This window comes from Debaryomyces hansenii (assembly GCF_000006445.2).
Source record: "Debaryomyces hansenii CBS767 chromosome C complete sequence".
Classification (NCBI taxonomy): domain Eukaryota; kingdom Fungi; phylum Ascomycota; class Pichiomycetes; order Serinales; family Debaryomycetaceae; genus Debaryomyces; species Debaryomyces hansenii.
The window spans coordinates 1,237,686-1,257,503 of NC_006045.2; the positions used below are offsets into that span (position 1 = coordinate 1,237,686).

Here is a 19,818-nt window from a genome sequence, read left to right on the forward strand (position 1 = left end):
TTTAATTATGGGTGTTTGGATGTTCTGAGTTACACCCCCCCCCCCCAAAAGATGCTATGCTAAACAAAACTTTCGGCCCACCTCAATATGAACCCACTTGTCGTCGCCACTCGTGTACAGGAAAACCTAAGGTATTGTTAGGTCATTAATAAAAAGAGTTGAACTCTTAACTCCACGTTTCTCCTTATCGAAGTTTGGTGTGCGTTTACCAACATGATCTCCTCTGATTGCAACTGTTCGTTACTAGAGAGACCAATGGATTGTAAGAGAGCTGCATATTGAGAAAATAATAGGCTCTAGATGGGGTACATGAACCAGAATGAGTAATGAAAGAAAGAAGGATAGTTGTTAAAAGAAACTGTTAATCGAAACAATAGGTGGAGATTATCACTTTGGGGTATTTTCTGCGTCTGGCAGGGGAAATAGAAGAAGGTGCAAAGCAAATTTATTCTCTCGGAAAATAATCATCTTTAGCAATAGAGCCTAAAGGATGTCAGATTCGTAAACATCTGAATCATTCGTATTTCTATTCGAAATTGTTGGCAACCTAAGGCTAGCCAATAACAGTTTATTGGACCTCACTGAGCCATCTAATTATGCTTCGATGGATCCTTATATACGTCACCAGTAAATCAATAAATGTTTAGTATACAGTTGACTACGTATCAAATGTTAAAGGACTAGTGCATTGGTAATGCAGAGTAATATTTTTAACAAGATAAGCACAAAATATGCGAAATCTGAAAATGTTCCAAATTTTGCGATATAATGATAATTTTCATGAAATATGTTACATACTATAAACTCCAGTAAATACTCTGAATTGCTTATACTAACGTTCGCATCACACATACGTACTAGAAACTAGTGCTATTGGTGTTTTGTTCCGGTCAATCGAATATATCATTCCTTTGGATCTTGTGCGACATATTCAGCATACCAGATTTATTGCTGCCATACCTAATAAGTTGGGATAAAACCTATAACAACCTTCCAAGATCAATAATTTTTACATATGTACTGTAATACTTAGCTCCTTACATCAAACTTTACAATCCCTTTTCTTACAGGTGTACGATGACTGCTATTAATGTTAGAAAGCTTACTGTAAAGTTCAACAGCACTACAACCGTATGCCAGTTTCCTACGCCAAAAGATGAAAACAACTTGGTCTACTGCAACTACGACTCAGCATACCTAAACGACAAGCAAAGCATAATCAATACCTTAATTGATGACAATTGCATTATCCATAGCTTCCCGCATGCCTTCATAAACAATGTTCTCACAGCTCCCGCCTACACCATTTCAATTAGCTACGTGATCAACTGTATTGATGACTTGCATACATTGATCAAGATCCTAGCATCAATAGAGGGTGATCTCCTTGATACCAATTTTTCTCTCGAAATATTCTCTTATTCCTCTATCTTCAAGCAGTACATTATTGCGTATGCCGCAAAATGCTTGCAAAATTGTAAAATCTATATACACTAGTTTTAGTTGCCCTTTTCGTTAATATACATACGTCATTAAAATAAATTATCCCTCCCCGTATAAGAGCCACAAACATGACACAGTTCTGGCAACGAGCATTCATCTATTCGCTTATTGTCTCCACCTTGTCTTTGGTATTGTTCAGCTAGAAAATTATCCATAAACGTACCCAGAGAAATTCTCCATACATTCTACTATAGGTTACCTTGCCGGAGTTAATATCCCTTGGCTATCTACCATTCTACGATGTTTATCTCTGTTATTCTTGTTAGACGAAGAATCATCTGGGAAGAGGGCTGGCTTACCTAATCAAATATTCAAATAATGAGCTCTGCAAAATGTTCAAGTTTATAGACATTCCCCTAGTTTAGTATGCTTTTCTTTCAAAGGGACTTTTCTGGAAATATCTCTCATTATAGAAACAAACAGAATCCCTTTGAAGAAACCAAAGAGATAGAGAGAGACGGCGATTTGAGTTGAAATTATACCAGATTATTACTTTTTGAGACATTGTTTTACAATCACGCATAAGCCCAGTTGAAAGCTTACAAGCAATAAAATACCCTATAAGGTGGTAGAGATCTAAACTTATTCTGCAGTTGCAGTTATAGAATCAATATGGCGAAACAGGAGAATTCAATGTCAGGGTCTAGTGGCAACGATGCAGGTGCGAGACTGAGTCTATTGAAAACTACATTGTTGTCTAGGACCGGTGAATCGAGTTCTAACACAGGTGAACAATCATCTGGCATCACAGGAACAAATTTTACGCCTCTGCCGATGATATCATTACCTGATGATATGTCTAACTTGGGGGTTAGTAAAGCTCGTGGGAAGAGACTTGCAGAACAGGATGCTTCTGGCATATCCCCAAACGACGGAGAGCATATACGGGAACCAATGAACAACGACAGCTCCAATACTTCCAGTTCGGGAGATATGTTGATTACAAATTCTAGCGCAAACTCCAGTACTACTTCTAGTGGAAGTCAGTTGCTGGAAGGAGCCATGCAAAAAAAGTATTTCTGCAAGGTATGCGACCAAGGTTTCACACGTAAACACAACATGGCGAGTCATGAATTAATACATTCTTCCTCGAAGCCCCATGTGTGTCGAGTGTGTGATTCGAAATTCAGGCGCATACATGATTTGAAACGTCATGAAAAACTACACACCGGAGAGAAACCGTTCCATTGCACTAAATGCACGAGAAGGTTTGCAAGACCGGACGCCTTAATCAGACACCAGAATTCGCCGAATGCTTGCTCTGGAAATACACATACTATCAATCGAGCGGGTGGAGCATTCTTTTCGCAGATAGTGCCTAGTAGCACGTCAGTTTCAGCAATGTCTTCCCCAACAGCCAATACTGACTCTAGATCCAAAGATTCTGACTTGAGTAGGTGGAAGGTACTCCAGAACAGTGGCCTAAATTCACCCCCATACCAAGCATATGCTCCTGCGCAGACCCCAAATAGTGATATTAGGACGCCTACAATGGCTACAACGAATACTAGACCCACATCCGATAATGAACAACAAGGGCAACAATTCAACGAATACTATCATGCATTAGAAAACCGAGAGCCTTACTTTCCTTTACAAAACCAATATTCACCAAAGCAAGCGAATCCTCCATATCTACCATACTATCTGCCTGTATCTAATAGTCATCCTACTCACCCGAATAACCCACCACTTCCGCCTACAAATCACACGAATCTGCATTCTGGCCAACAAAATGCTGCTCCTGCTGGCTTTGTCACCATTTCAAAATATCAAGATCTAGTGGCCTACACGCATAAATTACACGAAAGCTTAGCAAAAATGGACTCTAGGATCAAATACCTAGAGGACCGATCTACCAGCTGGCTGAAAGAACATGAAATATCGAACCAATCGAAGCGTACCAATAATGATAGTACAGGTGATAGTGGATGACAGTAATTAGGTGCATTTAGATACGAGTCGCTAACGAGATATGAGGAATATTTAATAGATTATTTAATTGTATATTATATCATATGGTTTCCATATTGTCTTAGACAGTAGAATGTATAGTGTATCCTATTTTGCATCCAGTTGGCACAAACAAACATTTTTATTTTTATATAATCTTCCCAGACTATGTTTCGAAATTTTTGGAACATCCACTTTCTACTTTCCTGTTGTAGCTCACATATGGATATTTATGCTACATATGATCTTCAATAGATTTGAAGCACTATTAGTACTTCATGTATGATATGCACAGGGTCTTAATTATATGTTTAACTGAGACATAATTACCTGCAGTACGTTATCGCTATCAGTAAGTAACTTAAAGGGATAATAAGGGAGGCAAAATTAAGTACATTTGTAACAGAATATATATTTAATAAATACGTAATTTGAGTACGTTTTAATACTACTATACAAAGATTATTCAATAAATAGAAAGGTATTAACTTTTAGAGAATTAAATTTAATTATTAGCGATTGGCACGGAAATTTATGATGCAATCTATTCATAATGATGAAGACTGGTCAATCATTTCGTCGTCTTCGGATATGGATGATGACCAGTCGACTGGTAGCTCTGCGCTCGGAAACAGCAAGGAGTTAAGCTTAGACCAAGATAAAGAAGTTTCCAGTGTTGGCACGTTAAAACTACCTGTGATTGCCCCAGATTTTGAAACAACGAGCAAAAGTGAAACAATTAAGAGTCCTAAAAAGCCCATCGTCGAACCCATTATAGACGATTCTTCGCAGTATGAGGATAGACATATTGATAATGTGATCAGGTTTTATGAGAATCTTTCGTTTAGAACAGGAAAATGGAATGACTCAATTAAACAGAAGTCCAGCGAATTTTACCAAAATGTAGCCAAGCTGAGAATAGAACAATTCAATAAGTTCATTTCGTCAAAAGATGCCATAGACGCAGCAAGCAATAAAGCTGACGAAGATAATGGAGACAAAGGAGATGTTGAAGCATCGGATGTTGTGAATGTGGATCCTACCGAGGCACAACCCGACGAGAATAATGGTCGCAAATGCAAAGCGAATTGTGTGTATTTAAAATTTGATGGCTTGCAAGATTTTATGGATGACAATTCGGAATATTTATTTTACTACTTTGTAAGTAGCATTTTGGGAGTGGCCTCATTGATTGGGTTATATTATAATATCAATTGGAATTCAGTATTATGCTATCGTAAACAACTGCCAACACCATCAGTATTCATGACCACGTTAAGTTATTTTGACAAAACAGCTGTTAAATGTAAGACTTATTTGGAGGATCTATTCTATGAAGATTCATATCCAACATCGAAATATTTCGGTTTATATCAAGTGACTCCATCGAAGACTATCAAGTTCTCTAAAAAGATGAATCTGTGGAAAGAATACGATTTTGCCAGATTAAATGATTGGTTGCATATAATGAAACAACAAGGAATCATCAATTTCAACGCATGGTGTAACCACTTTACTCAGAATACCCAGAATCAGGCTGCTGAACTTTTTAACTTGTGGCATCATTTTAAACAGCGCTACATTGTGAACCCATACGACTTGATTTTCCGTGAAATACATCAAGGATCCCGTTATATAAAACTTGCTAATAACTCGATATTCGGGTCATTTGATCGGTGTTGGAAGAATAATTCCTTAAAATGTGTTTTTCATAGGGCTAAATTCAGTTTTGATCAGAGTGCGAGACATATTTACAGATCAAGTTACCCACTTCGAAAATTTGTTGCTGATTCAATGAATATTTAGTTGAACAATCACAGCTGCTTCGTTATATAGCTTTTCATATTATAATCTGCTCTTTTTCTCTCCCAACAAATGGCTTCTGGTAATTCGTTTGGCATGGTTCTGATTGTTCAGGTTTTCATTTTTTTTTGTATTTTTGGTTTTGGTCTATGGTTATGGTCGGATATTTATGGCTTGATATAATCGATTAATCGATTAATTTAGATTATTTGGGTAAGAATCCATTTCTTTGTTATCCATGTTGGGATGTCTCTAATATATGATTTAACTCTTGATATCGTGTAATAGCAGTAAACATTAAAGTCGTGCGTGAATTGTAATATTGGACGATAAATTTCAACTACCAAATACTCCAAAGTAACATAATTCTATCTTCTGCTACTATATATTATAAAATCCAAGTAAATTTTATAACAATCCTAACATATATCATTCATAATGGGTAAGCGTCTTTTTCTTCCTAAAGTTTAATTTGTGCTTAATTTATTAGGTTACATATTAATTGAAATGTTGTTAATTCGATACTAACTATAGAACAGGTATTCCCAAATTTTTTCGGTTCATTTCAGAAAGATGGCCATTGATTTCCCAATTAATCGATGGGACACAGATTCCAGAGTTCGATAATTTATATCTTGATATGAATTCGATTTTACATACATGTACACATTCCAATGATGATACATTCTCAAGGTTAACAGATGATCAAATGTATGCTGCAATCTTTTCTTATATTGAGCATTTATTTGAAATCATCAAGCCACATAAGGTGTTTTATATGGCTATCGATGGGGTTGCCCCAAGAGCAAAAATGAATCAACAAAGAGCTCGTAGATTCAGAACTGCATTTGAAGCAGAAGAAAACATGAAAAATGCTATTGAAAAAGGTCTTGAAATCCCTAAAGACGATCCATTTGATTCTAATGCGATCACACCAGGTACTGAATTCATGGCCAAGTTAACTGATAACTTAAAGTACTTTATTCATAAAAAGATATCTGAGGATTCCAGATGGGCCAACGTGAAAATTATCTTGAGTGGCCACGAAGTTCCAGGTGAAGGTGAGCATAAAATTATGGAATATATTAGAACAATGAAGAATCAACCCAATCATGATCCAAACTCAAGGCATTGTATTTACGGTTTAGATGCTGATTTAATCATGTTAGGTTTAGTGTCCCATTATCCACATTTTGCGTTATTGAGAGAAGAAGTTACATTTGGACCAAGAGGTCAAAAACAGAGTAACGAATTAACTGATCAAAATTTCTACTTATTACATTTATCTTTATTAAGAGAATATTTGTCATTAGAATTCCAAGCTTTGGATAATCAATTAAGCTTTGAATATAATTTCGAAAGAGTTTTGGATGACTTTATCTTAATCATGTATGTCATCGGTAATGACTTTTTACCCAATTTGCCGGACTTATTTATAAATAAAGGGGCATTTCCGTTATTATTGGAAACATTCAAACAAACATTACAACAATCAGACGGTTATTTGAACGAAAATGGTACAATCAACTTGAAGAGATTAAATATCTGGCTTAATTCTCTTTCGGAGTTTGAATTAGAAAATTTCGAAAAGCAAGATGTTGATGTTGAATGGTTCAATAAAAGATTAGAGGATATTTCAATTACTGGTGAGAAGAAAAGAGAGCGCATGGGTAAATTGTTGATATTAAAAGATCAAAAGAAATTAGTTGGTATGATAAAACCTTGGTTATTAGAAAATTCATCGAAAAAGGTTGAAGAATTAGTTGCCTTAGCTAACGAAGATAAATTACCTCAGTTACAACTTCCAACTGATGAAGCGACTAAGGACATTGAGTTTTTGAAAACATTTGCGTTAGATGCTGGTATTGTCATAATTCATTCGAAATCGGAAGATACTTATACAGTTAAATTGGACATTGATGGATTATCACCTTACGAAACTGAAGAAGAACAGAATGAAAGATTTAATGACCTTAGAAGAACTATTAAGAAATATCAGTCAGCAAATTTATTTGAAACTGATGAAATATTAAAGGATTCGAAGAATATTTATGACACGAAGTTTATGAACTGGAAAGATAAGTATTATAAGGAAAAGTTACATTTTTCAATTTATGAGACAGATAAGATGATTGAGTTCACTCAGCATTATTTAGAAGGTTTGCAATGGGTTTTGTATTATTATTATAAAGGATGTCCATCTTGGAATTGGTACTTTAGATATCATTATTCTCCAAGAATATCCGATATATCGATTGGATTGAATGAATTTTTAAAGACAAATACAGGCATAACCTTTGAAAAGTCGAAACCTTTCAAGCCATTCGAGCAATTGATGGCAGTTTTACCGGCAAGATCGAGAAAATTAATGCCATCAGTTTACAGACCACTCATGACAGAACCTCATTCCCCAATAATTGATTTTTATCCCCATGAAGTTGATATTGATATGAATGGAAAAAGTGCTCCTTGGGAAGCGGTGGTTTTATTGTCATTTGTTGATGAGAATAGGTTGATCGATGCTTTAAAACCAATTGAAGCACAACTATCTCCAGAAGAGCTGAGAAGAAACAGTATTGGTAATGACATAGAATTTATCTTTAACCCCCAAATTGACTATATTTATCCTACTCCATTGCCAGGGTATTTCCATGACCTTGAACATGATAAATGTATCGAGGAGTCATTCTTATTACCGAAAGTTGAAGGTGAGATCAAAATTGTGTTGGGAGAAAACGCGTTGTTGGGGAAAGAATCATTAGCTGGTTTTCCTACGTTGGAAACTATTCCATTTAATTCAGAGTTGTCTTTGCATGAAGTCAAGGTATTCCAGAACCCATCAAGATCAGAATCAATGATCTTGAGTTTAGAAAATATGTGGAACGATTTATCAATTTATCAATTTAGTCAGAAATTTATAAATAAGGTCGTCTATACCAAATGGCCATTTTTGAGAGAATCAAGAGTTGTTTCAATTATGGATAAAGAATTCAAGTATGAATCTATGAAGGTGCAAAATTCTAGAAAGGTTATATCCACTCCATTAACTCCAGACGAATCGAAGTCATTTTATCAAACAGCAAGATCTATTTCAGATAATTACGAGAAGACTAAGGGTATTAAATTAGGGGATATCGAAGGATTGGCATATGTTCAACCAGTTACTGGTTTAATTCGTAACGAAAAAGGAGCATATGTCAAAACATTTTCGAAGGAAACTGAAATTTACCCAATTCAATTAGTTGTGGAAGAGGTGATTAACGAAGACACTAGATTTGCAACAAGACCTCCGTTACCTATTGATGAAGAATTTCCACTTGAATCTCAGGTTGTATTTTTGGGTGCTTTTGCATACGGTACACAAGCCACAGTTGCAGGCTACACTGGTAATGATAAGGTCAATGTTAAAATTTCAAAAATCCAATCAACAAATGAACCAAATATTGGTAAAAGAAGACTAGATATTGAAAGTAAGGAAATTAGATATTTGCCGTCTTTTGAAGTTTCTAAGAAATTGAGATTGAATGCATTATTTATGTCTAAGATCACTTCTGGTTATATGCTTGAAAATGATTTTAATAATAAGAGACGTGTTAATATTGGTTTGGAATTAAAGTTTGAAGGTCGTCGTCAAAAAGTTTTAGGTTTCACAAGAAAGAATGGTAAGGTATGGGAATTTTCTCCATTAGCAATTCAGTTGATTACTGATTATCGCTCTAAGTTTCCAAAATTATTCAAATCATTACAAGAAATTGATCAAAAGGCCATTCCAAAGGCTTCTACAGTTGTGAATACCGAAAGTGAATTACAAGAGGTAACAAAATGGTTGAAAGAAGTTAAGGCTCAATTACTGAAAGTATCCTTAGAATCTGAATCTTTTACAAAATTCAGTTATGAAGCAATTGAAAGTTACATGGAACATTATATTGGACAAGCTGTTCCATATACCAACAAGGATATTAAAGGTGTACCAAAGAGTGCAGTTTTAGATCCAAGTGAGTCGTATCAATTATTGAGTACTCAGAGGTTTGAACTAGGCGATAGAGTTATCTATGTTCAAAAGTCTGGTAAAGTTCCTTATTTATCAAAAGGTACGATTGCTTCAATTACATCGTTTGGAACTAAGAACTCATTGGGTGTGATTTTTGATTATCCGTTAATGAGTGGTAATAATATGAATGGCAAGTTGAAGACTAACAGAGGTTTAATTGTCGATTCTTCTTTAGTATTGAATTTGACCAATAAGCAATTGGTGTATCATAGTAAAGCTTCGAAACAGAAATCGAAACCATTAGGCGATAACGAGAAGAAACAGAGATCGAAGGAAATAGCTCTTGCAAAGAAACAAAAGCAGGAAATAGAAAATGCTAAGAAGCAAGCTAATTCCGAAAAAACTAATGAGTTATTGAATTTATTAAAAAAATCTGACCGTGAAAATAAAAATGGTGCCGACGAAGCAAATCCAAGCAAAGAAGCTGATAAAAATGAAAATACTGATCAGGAAGAAGACCTGAGACTTAATTCTAACGCAATTAGACATATCTATGGTCAGATATATTCGAATGTGATGAATGAAGGAGCTGTCCCTCCACAACATATGCCATATGGTGTGCCTCCTGTTGTCCCAGGGATTCCGTTACCACCACAATTCTTCCAGCAACAACCAAGTCAGCTTCAGCAGCAACAGCAACAGCAGCAACAGCAGCAACAACCGGAACAGATTCCTTCCTCGCAACAAAGCCGTGAAAATGGTAGAAACGACAGAGGTAGAGGAAATAGAGGTAATTACAGAGGTAACGGCAGAGGCAGAGGCAGAGGAGGTAGAGGCAGAGGTAAGCCAAATTGATGGTCATGTTTATCTGCAGATATAGTATTTGTATAATATGGATATAGATTGTGCAATAAACATCTGTAATTTTGGTTTCGTAAAGTGTAGTTAGTGTCTAACATCATATCAATCTACTCTAGATTGGCATAATCTCCAAGATTATATACTACGTATTATTCAAAGCATTATTAATTCAGAAACTATGTACAAGGACTATTAACAATATATTTACTAATTTCAACTTAATCTTTCGGTTTCTCAACATCACCCACAGCCAGGCTAGTATTTGCGGCAGAATTACCCCCTTTCAAAATTTGGCTATTGCTTATACTTGAATTCGTTCCAGTTTGGTTCTTTTTAGGCTCTGTAGTGTCACCAGGCAAGTTTACCAACCCTAACGAATCCCATTCCGATTCATCCATTAATTGGTTATCCATTCTACACTTCAAGTATTTCTTAGCTAAGACTCGACAGTTGGGTGCATTCAGGTTTTCCGTGAACTTCATACATTTCAAGTACTCTATCATCTGTTGCTTACAATCACCATCATGATCCAATGGAAATGATCCTCTCTCGGGTGGTGTAGGCGACCATCTACTAAATGAATTTCCTATAAAAATTGTTAGTCCAAATTTCTTTATACTACGGTCGCATTAAACCCCTCAAAAACATACCTGGTGCTCCGGTGGCCATTATTTTCTAATTCTTTGGTTGTTAGTGTGCTTTCTACGCCTATGGGTCCAGATATTCAGGTGATATAGCGGAGGGAAAATGTCGTACATAATGTCGCTTCAAATGTCGCACAAACGCAGAGTGTCGCACAACCGTTGTCGCGTAATATGTCGCGTAAGGCGCTTAATTGTAAAGTAGAAATGTCGCAAATAAAGAAACCACAAACACCGCAAAACTCCATACGGTGTATACGGTGTTTGTATACGGTGTTTGTATGCGGTTCTTTGCCTAGAATTTATCCGGGAGACCTCGGACGAATGGATAACTTATGCGTTTGCACCGTCTTGTGATTCTTAGTACTAAGTCGAACAACGGGGGATATTTCCCATAGAACCGTGTAATTCGTCTTAAAAACCGTATTATAGGGCCATATATGATGGATTCACCGAGGACATGTCAGAAACCCTAGAAGAAACGAGCATTTAGGGCCAATTTTCAGTTATTAGTTGACATATTTGTCGGGCTTAAGGTGACTCAATTTGGGGGGATTACACAAAGACGGCGGAAAACGAAATTTTCTATGTGGAGATTATAATGAAAATACATTGAATGGTTTTATTCATCTTTATTATACAAATATATATATATAAAAGTATATACACGAGTTCAGGGAATTTGAACCGACCATACCAGTTGTTGAATTTGTTCATTGAAAGAAGATTTCTATAGAACAGAAATTTCCCCAGATTTATACCAATACACGTTATAGACTGAAAAATTTCAACAAGCATATTGATTCAGTTCCCATTTGTTTTTGTTATTAATCGTTTTTGTTTGATATTATAGAGACATTGTTTATGAATTAGACAATCCGAAAAGCAGTATAGTATAGATATATAAAAGTTGATCATGTCGCATGAACTAAAAGCCAGGGAGATCTTTGATCAATTTGCATCAATTAACCCGAAGTTAAATCCGGATGAAAAAACATTGAATCTTGACCAATTCACCACAATTTTGGCACCATTCTCTTCTGATGTTCCTAGAGGTTCGTACTCATTGTTATATTTAGCAGCTGACCACGAGCGTAAGGGTTACATTGATGAAAAGGATTGGTTGAAATTTATCAAAATCTTGACGTCCAAGGATGGTGAATTCAAGTTAACATTCAATCTTATTGGTAAGGATACTGCAGCTAGTGATAAGATCACATACACCGAATGTATCGAGAAATTGAACAAGATTAACAGGGCTATCGATCCAGCCTACCAACAGAAGACGGTGAAGTTGAACTGGACTTATTTTACTAAGTTTTTTGCTCCACATGGTTCAATTGAATATAGCGATTTTGTCACTTTAATCAATTATTTGCCAATCACCAAGTTGATTGGTAACTTTGAAATGGTTGCCGGTAAAACCGGTGTTATTTCTGATAGTGAATTGTACGATTTGTTGACGAGAAATCTCAACCACAAATTATCGTATAAATTGAGACACAATTTGATCACTTTACCAGAGTATTTCAATAAGAAGGAATTTTCTTTGAGTAATGTGCTATTCATTTACAACTGTTTGAATAAGATCGATCTTATCAACGAAGTTATTGCTAATACCCCACCAACTACCAGCGACAAGGGTGACATTTTGATTGACAAGGATGACTTATACAACCACCTCAATGATCATTTATTGAAATCTTCAAACTTCAAGCCAGTATCAACACCAGAATTAGATTTATTATTTCACTTGATCAATAAGAACGAAGAAACAATTCCTCGTAAAGAATTGATTTCAGTATTGAATCCTAATTATGATAATAACTACAAAACATTGTATTCAATCTTTGAACATCCAGCAGCACAACCTGTTCAGGATGATAATTTTTCTTTATGGCCTATTTTTGACTCATTGTACTCCTTTTTCTTAGGTTCAATTGCTGGATGTATTGGGGCTACAGTTGTTTACCCAATTGATCTTGTTAAGACTAGAATGCAAGCTCAAAGACACAAAGCTGTTTATGCAAATTCTTTTGATTGTTTCAAAAAAATTATCAAGCATGAAGGTTTAAAGGGGTTGTACTCTGGTTTAGGAGCTCAATTAGTTGGTGTTGCTCCAGAGAAGGCTATTAAATTGACTGTTAATGATTTGATGAGAAAGATTGGGACAGATGATGATGGTAAAATTTCCATGAATTGGGAAATTCTTGCTGGTATGTCTGCTGGGGGATGTCAAGTTATTTTCACGAATCCTTTAGAAATTGTGAAGATTAGATTACAAATGCAAGGTGGTGTTTCAAAGGCATTGAACCCAGGTGAAATTCCTCATAAACGTCTTAGTGCTGGTCAAATCATTAAACAGTTAGGTATTAAGGGTTTGTACAAGGGTGCAACTGCATGTTTATTGAGAGATGTTCCTTTTTCTGCTATATATTTCCCAACGTACGCTAATTTGAAGAGAATATTATTTAATTTTGATCCTAATGATGCAAACAAGAAGCATAGATTAGACTCATGGCAATTATTGATTGCCGGTGCTTTAGCCGGTGCACCAGCCGCATTTTTTACTACTCCAGCGGATGTGATCAAGACCAGACTTCAAGTCGAAAGTAAGTCTAATGAAGTTAAATATAGTGGTATTGGCCATGCTTTCAAAGTTATCTTAAAGGAAGAAGGTGTTGGAGCTTTCTTCAAGGGTTCGATTGCCAGAGTTTTTAGATCTTCTCCTCAATTCGGGTTTACTTTAGCATCTTATGAACTTTTGCAAAACTTATTCCCATTGCATCCAGCAAATACCAAAGAATCCAACTTCAAAGCAATTAGTGGATATCCTGGTGTTTACAACTTAACTAATGATCAGGTTTACAATACTCAGAAAGGAAATAGACTCATGATGTTCAACAAAGACAAGTTATTTGAAGCACATGGGTTAAGCTATGATAAGTCTGGCTTGAACGATGCATTGATTAAACTCCCTGCCGAATACGTGTATAAATCACAAGATACCATCAAATTGTTATTGGATATCGATTACAAATTCGGAAACTTCAATTACGATTCATATTTGAATTATTTATCTTTCAAACGTGGATTTTAATTGTTTTATGTTGTTTTATTAGTTAGTAATTTTATGTTTTAATGTGATTAGACGTCTTTATTCTTGTTTTTTGCTTTTAAAAAAATGAATTATGAAATTTATTTAGTATATATGTTTAAGAATAGAATCATTTATAATAATTTGATAAGTCGAATAATTGCAGTTCTGAAGTTTGGGCTATCGTTGCCTCTTAGATACAACAGAGTTTATGCTTAGGTCTATTAAGTTTTGGTGTAATGATTTCCTAGTGAAAGTAGGAATTTGGTACTGCTGTTATAAAGCCATTATTCACGTTTTGGAACACATTTATGCTAATAATCGTAATTGAATCTATTTTGTTGAGCGAACTTATTCAAAATATCTACTTGGAAAATAAATTCACCATTTTTATTCCTAGAACTTCGTATGCATTGCTTAACTCTCCTCTTTATTCTATCTTCCTGCCGTTCATCGATTATCCGATTGCGCATATGCTGTTCCTGAGTATCAGGGAATTCACTTACCATGAATCCGGGAGGCGAAGGGTATTTATCCAAAACCTGCGATTCTGATAAGCCTATTGAATCATTGTCGCTTTCTATCACTTCATTATTCCATGTTAATTGAGGAACCTTTGGTAATGGGCCGGCCAATTGATAGAATCTATCGACATTGTTCTGGTCATTTTTTGAAAGAGCATTTCCCTTTACTTGATTCGATTTTACATAATTGGGGTTCGGTTTGAAATCGTTAATGATCCATTCCATTTCATTTATGGGATTAGAATTGAGGTCGATCTTGAACCCAGGTGAATGCTTAAATTTTGACTCGTAGTATTCTTTCAAGTATGCTCTCCTCTGGAGCTTTGTATAATGGCTTGGAACTTTAGGATGTAATTGCGATTGTGATTGCGAATTAAACTTCGATGTAATATTCTCAAGCGGTTCTCTTTTAACTTTAATTGGAGGCTTTTTGATAAGCTCAAAGCTGTCTAATGGGAACTCGTCCTGAGAGTCTTCTATTTCATCAAAGTTTTCTTTATTCTCTTCTTTAACTACTATTTGTGATGCATTATCCAGTTTCTTCGAAAGATCTATTTCATTTTCGTTATCCTGAGACGAGTATTGTGTTGGCAACATATCGAATTGTGAATCGGTGAAGTCATCTCTATCAAACGGCTTTCCCTGATACATTAACCGGGGTGATCCGTTGTTATCTTTATTATATACTGGTCTTTCAATAGAGGCAGTTGAGTCCGATGAATACTGTGTGGGTAACTGTAAAGGGTGATTTGTAGCATATTTCACATCTGAGATTGGCTGTGTTGATGGCTTCACTGTCTGACTCAATGGTGATTCGTCTTCTGAAATGCTTTCATTAGATTCACTTAATTTTCGTTTCTTATTTGTAAGAGGTGTCATTGGTAATCTTTCTCTTCTATCTTGGAATACTCTGACCTTTTGGGTCTTATTTTTTGGCGGCACGCCAATATTTCGAATGATTTCCTTAAATTCGTTATTTACGGCTTCCAAATCGCTAGCATCATCCCTCAAAGCCTGTATGTCTGATTTGTATTGTATTCTGATAGACCTTAGCTGGTTTTCTTGTTTTTCGAGCTTCATCTTAAGCTCTCTATTCTCTTGTAATATATCTTGGATTTGTCTTCCTACGAGTTCGTGATACACCTCAATTGTTTCAGGCAGTTCTTTCATATTGATATTAAACGATTTGGCATAACAGATATTTGAATGGTATAGGGTAGATACTGCTATATAACTTTAGATGTTCGTTATTAAACTGATATTATGCTGTATACTTTGTCTAAATATTTGTTTATCTTCTGGAAATGAGATTTTGTGTTCCATTTTTTTTTCATGAGTAAAAACTTCGTTCCAACCAAAACATCTATTCAAATCAATACTAACATCAACGGAAACTTAATCAAAAGAATATACAATGTTTGGCTCTACTACTGCCAATTCAACTGCTCCGTCTTTTGGAGGGTTCGGTAATACCAATAATAGTAGTACAGGTGGTGGCTTGTTTGGTACTGCCAATAAACCACCCGCTTCGAGTGGTGGTGGATTATTTGGATCATCTAATAATGCTACTAATACAAACACCGCAAATGCTTCTGGCGGTGGGTTATTTGGAGGTAATAATGCAAATACAGGTGGTGGATTTGGAACTGGAAACACGAATACACAACAAAGCGGGGGACTCTTTGGAAATAAACCTGCTGCCACGACAGGAGGAGGGTTATTTGGTGCTTCTACTAGCAATGCACCATCAGGTGGAGGATTATTTGGAGGAAATACAAATGCAAATACTAATAATGCGAGTGGTACGACTGGTGGTGGATTATTTGGGGGTAATACTAATACGAATCAACAACCTCAACCTCAACCACAGCAACAACAACAACCACAGCAAGGTGGTGGATTATTTGGAGGCGCGAGTAATACAAATCAACAACCACAGCAAGGAGGTGGGTTATTTGGAGGCTCCAGTAATACAAATCAGCAACAGGGTGGTGGATTGTTTGGATCGAAGCCCCCTGCATCATCAGGTGGATTATTCGGCGGTAATACTAATGCCAATCAACAGCAACCACAGCAACAGCAACAGCAAGGTGGTGGTTTATTTGGAGGCGCCAGTAATACAAATCAACAACAGAGTGGTGGGTTGTTTGGCGGTTCCAGTAATACAAACCAACAACAGAGTGGTGGGTTGTTTGGCGGTTCCAGTAATACAAACCAACAACAAGGTGGTGGATTGTTTGGAGGCTCAGGTAATGCAAATCAGGCACAGAGTGGAGGACTATTCGGATCGAAACCACCTGCATCATCAGGTGGATTATTTGGAGGTAGCAGTAACACGTCGAATCAACAATCTGGTGGACTCTTCGGAGGTAATACTGCAGGCCAACAATCTGGTGGCTTATTTGGATCATCGTTGAATAAACCAGCTGGGGGAGGATTGCTCAATAACCAACAACAGCAACAGCATCAACAACAACAGCAACAATTAACTGCCATGACTAGAGTAGGTGATTTACCAGAACCAATCAAAAGGGAATTACAGGAATTCGATAAGTATATCAACACACAACATCTTATTGCCACAACATTACAGTCAGATTTATCTAAGCATGATAGGCTAATTAAATCCATTCCAAAAGATACGAATTATTTGTATACAAAATTATCATCCACCAAACAAGCATTAAAGTTTGATTCGAATCAATTATTAAATTTGAAAGAAGTCAATAATGAGTTGATTGAAGATATAAATAAAATCATGCAGCTTATCATTCAATTATCTACCCCAGGCACAAAGTTATCGTCATCATTCCAGTTGAACGAGTTTTTCATCAAAAAGATAAAAAAGTATCACGAGGTATTGAACAACTACGAACTAATCGTAAACGAAGCAGAACAAGTCATAAGCGGTTTAGAAAGACTGTGTGTAGATGGTTTCGGAGGCTTATTTAACATTATTGAAGTTATAAAGTCACAGTTTAATTTATTTATGGAACTATGTGAAACAATGGCTCAGTTACATAATGAAGTAAACAAGGTAGTCAAATAAAAGACTTAATGTATTAGAATAATTTGCAAATACTGAAATATATAATTTAGACAAGCAAGACCGTGTAATAGAAAGAAAATTGTAGTTGAACCAGCTAAACTTTGTAGCACTCAATACAAATCGTAGTAATGTAGACAATGTTTATTGGCATTAGAGGATGAAGAGCTGCAACAAATGATTTTGTGTAACTGATGCGTTTTCTATAAAAAATGCATCAACTCTCCATATTTAGTTCGTTGATCATAGGAGTAAGAATGTCTCGAGCTGACTACCTCTCAAAATATCTAAGCAAGGATGACAAAAAGAAGAAGAAGAAGCTGAAAGATAAAAAACCAACAAATGTTGTTGTAGAAAAAAATTTGCTAGATATGGGCGATTTCAATGATGAAGCTGAAGAGACCCCAGTACCGGTGATACTAGGAGCAGGACCTAAAGAATACAAAGGTTTCAAAAGAATAGATAATGGCGATCAGGTATCACCAGAAACACAACTAGTTACAGCACAAGACTCGATTCCTCAACAGGAAACAGTTTATAGAGACAAATCGGGGAATATCGTAGACATCGAAACGAAAAGAAAGCAAATGCAGCATGAAAAAGAACAGGAGCAGATACGAAAACGCCAATTAGAACAGAGTATAAACCAAGGTGACTTACAGAAAATTGAGGATGCTGAGGTTGCGGCTAAGTTAGATCAAAATAAATCATTCCTGGTATCGACGAGGGACTCGGAGTATAATGAACTCATGAAGTCGAAACAACGATTCGACGACCCCTTGCAGTCATTTTCGAGTCAGAAACAAACGGTTGCCACTTCGAAAACTGGCAAAATGTACTACAATAAAGGTGTGTCTCCTCAAAATCGATTCAACATAAGAGCAGGCTTTTTCTGGGACGGAATCGACAGATCCAACGGGTTCGAAGACCTAATCGTCCGCAAGCGAAACGAAGTGTCGTACACCAAACGCGAGGCATCAGAAACATATGATTTGGACATGGACGATGATCTCGATTAGCATTTTTTATTACTCGTGATATCAGTCTATTATCGTCACCACCGTCATCTATCTCCCCATCCCCATCACCATTCATTACCACCGTCACTAGCACCCCCCAGTATTCCCACCTTCGTCATCTTCAGATCCATTGCTCCTTGGCTCTGGCCCCTCTTGTATGCCTATATAGTCTTATTATAGCTAATTTTACTTCCGGAACTGTATATATTTTTTGCATTGTTCCTCAGAACTGTAACTACGAGAATATCATCACTACGCCCAGAGACGCAAAATAACTGCTAACCACCTCAAATACACCTCCCCTCTTTCCAGCTATGTCCGTATATCCTGATCCAAGCAACACAATGTCCAACAATCGATCAACCACAAACCAATCCCACTCGCTCTAAATCATATGGGCCTCCTGTCTATTACCGGCGTACCGGTGCGCACCGCAGCCATTTTCAACAGGTTTTAGTCTCTGGCCCATTCCACTCCCCATCATTGATCTATGGTCTTCTGTAGGAATTGTTTCGTCATGGACATCGGTGGACCCTCCAACCTTCTATCGCGTAAGGTGTCACCGGTATCCAGAACCTCCGCCATAATTACTATTTATAGTACTGGAACGCCCCTAATCATGCTGCCGCAATTTGCCGGTGCGTTAGAGCACCAGGCTTCTAAATCCCAATACATCCCAATAGAACAGTTCCACAATAGGCTACAATTTACCTCCAATAGCTTTCCTCTACGTAACTCTGTATAACCAATACCACAACCCTACATCCACCGTACTCACATCTGGCCTTTTCCCACGCTCGTGCCAATTTGCCAATTCGCCAATTTTTGCCAGGCACTTTCGCATTCATTCCTATTTGCCCTTCGTATATTACTCTTTTAACACTCTTCATTCTTCGCTCTGGCACCACCTGGTTTGGATTATGTTTCTACATTCTTGCGGTGTTACCACCGGGTATGTATGTGGGACACGCTACCGCTTGGTGTCAAGCATCTCGTCTTTTTCTCTTGTATGTAGTATTGCGACATGCGATTTACTGAAAAAGGAGTTATCTTTAAAGGAAAGGTTTCTAGGAGCGTTGTGGTGTTGGTGCCTGTAGAGGCTATACGAGATGCCGGTAATGCCAGAAACATACCATACTTTACATTAGTTGACCTCCCAGGATCTCCGTGTGTATTACGTGTTGCTAGTACGAAATAAGTATTCGTCTACGCCTGCTAGCGGTGCACCGGGACATGAAAGTAGCAAGGCTAATGCATCACCGAGCGCACATAAAATCCAGTTATTACAGATGGCAATTGTTCGTTTCCTAGATCAAATTTCTTTTAAAAGACTCTAGATCAATGTTATTTTTTTTTTAGGTGTTTTAGTTTTGTAAAATC

General features: G+C 36.6%; 8 protein-coding genes across 8 annotated transcripts; 6 read left to right on the forward strand and 2 right to left on the reverse strand. All coding sequences in view use genetic code 12, as the record gives it.

The window, feature by feature from the left end:
• Positions 1 to 1,077: 1,077 nt before the first annotated feature.
• On the forward strand, positions 1,078 to 1,497 carry DEHA2C14102g (DEHA2C14102p; the record flags this gene model as incomplete). Its single annotated transcript, XM_458292.1, has 1 exon — positions 1,078 to 1,497. One exon carries the CDS (start codon positions 1,078 to 1,080, stop codon positions 1,495 to 1,497), a length of 420 nt encoding a protein of 139 aa, XP_458292.1.
• A 618-nt stretch (positions 1,498 to 2,115) lies between these two features.
• DEHA2C14124g (DEHA2C14124p) lies at positions 2,116 to 3,438 on the forward strand (the record flags this gene model as incomplete). The annotated part of the gene is made up of 1 exon (XM_458294.1): positions 2,116 to 3,438. One exon carries the CDS (start codon positions 2,116 to 2,118, stop codon positions 3,436 to 3,438), a length of 1,323 nt encoding a protein of 440 aa, XP_458294.2.
• Positions 3,439 to 3,990: 552 nt separating this feature from the next.
• On the forward strand, positions 3,991 to 5,262 carry DEHA2C14146g (DEHA2C14146p; the record flags this gene model as incomplete). The annotated part of the gene is made up of 1 exon (XM_458295.1): positions 3,991 to 5,262. One exon carries the CDS (start codon positions 3,991 to 3,993, stop codon positions 5,260 to 5,262), a length of 1,272 nt encoding a protein of 423 aa, XP_458295.2.
• A 5,067-nt stretch (positions 5,263 to 10,329) lies between these two features.
• DEHA2C14168g (DEHA2C14168p) lies at positions 10,330 to 10,780 on the reverse strand (the record flags this gene model as incomplete). The annotated part of the gene is made up of 2 exons (XM_458297.2): positions 10,330 to 10,697; positions 10,762 to 10,780. 2 exons carry the CDS (start codon positions 10,778 to 10,780, stop codon positions 10,330 to 10,332), a joined length of 387 nt encoding a protein of 128 aa, XP_458297.2.
• Positions 10,781 to 11,668: 888 nt separating this feature from the next.
• Positions 11,669 to 13,852, forward strand: DEHA2C14190g (DEHA2C14190p; the record flags this gene model as incomplete). Its single annotated transcript, XM_458298.1, has 1 exon — positions 11,669 to 13,852. One exon carries the CDS (start codon positions 11,669 to 11,671, stop codon positions 13,850 to 13,852), a length of 2,184 nt encoding a protein of 727 aa, XP_458298.1.
• A 311-nt stretch (positions 13,853 to 14,163) lies between these two features.
• DEHA2C14212g (DEHA2C14212p) lies at positions 14,164 to 15,543 on the reverse strand (the record flags this gene model as incomplete). The annotated part of the gene is made up of 1 exon (XM_458299.1): positions 14,164 to 15,543. The coding sequence occupies one exon, from the start codon at positions 15,541 to 15,543 to the stop codon at positions 14,164 to 14,166; it is 1,380 nt and encodes a 459-aa protein (XP_458299.2).
• A 244-nt stretch (positions 15,544 to 15,787) lies between these two features.
• Positions 15,788 to 17,422, forward strand: DEHA2C14234g (DEHA2C14234p; the record flags this gene model as incomplete). The annotated part of the gene is made up of 1 exon (XM_458300.1): positions 15,788 to 17,422. The coding sequence occupies one exon, from the start codon at positions 15,788 to 15,790 to the stop codon at positions 17,420 to 17,422; it is 1,635 nt and encodes a 544-aa protein (XP_458300.2).
• Positions 17,423 to 17,631: 209 nt separating this feature from the next.
• Positions 17,632 to 18,438, forward strand: DEHA2C14256g (DEHA2C14256p; the record flags this gene model as incomplete). The annotated part of the gene is made up of 1 exon (XM_458301.1): positions 17,632 to 18,438. The coding sequence occupies one exon, from the start codon at positions 17,632 to 17,634 to the stop codon at positions 18,436 to 18,438; it is 807 nt and encodes a 268-aa protein (XP_458301.2).
• Between the last annotated feature and the right edge of the window lie 1,380 nt (positions 18,439 to 19,818).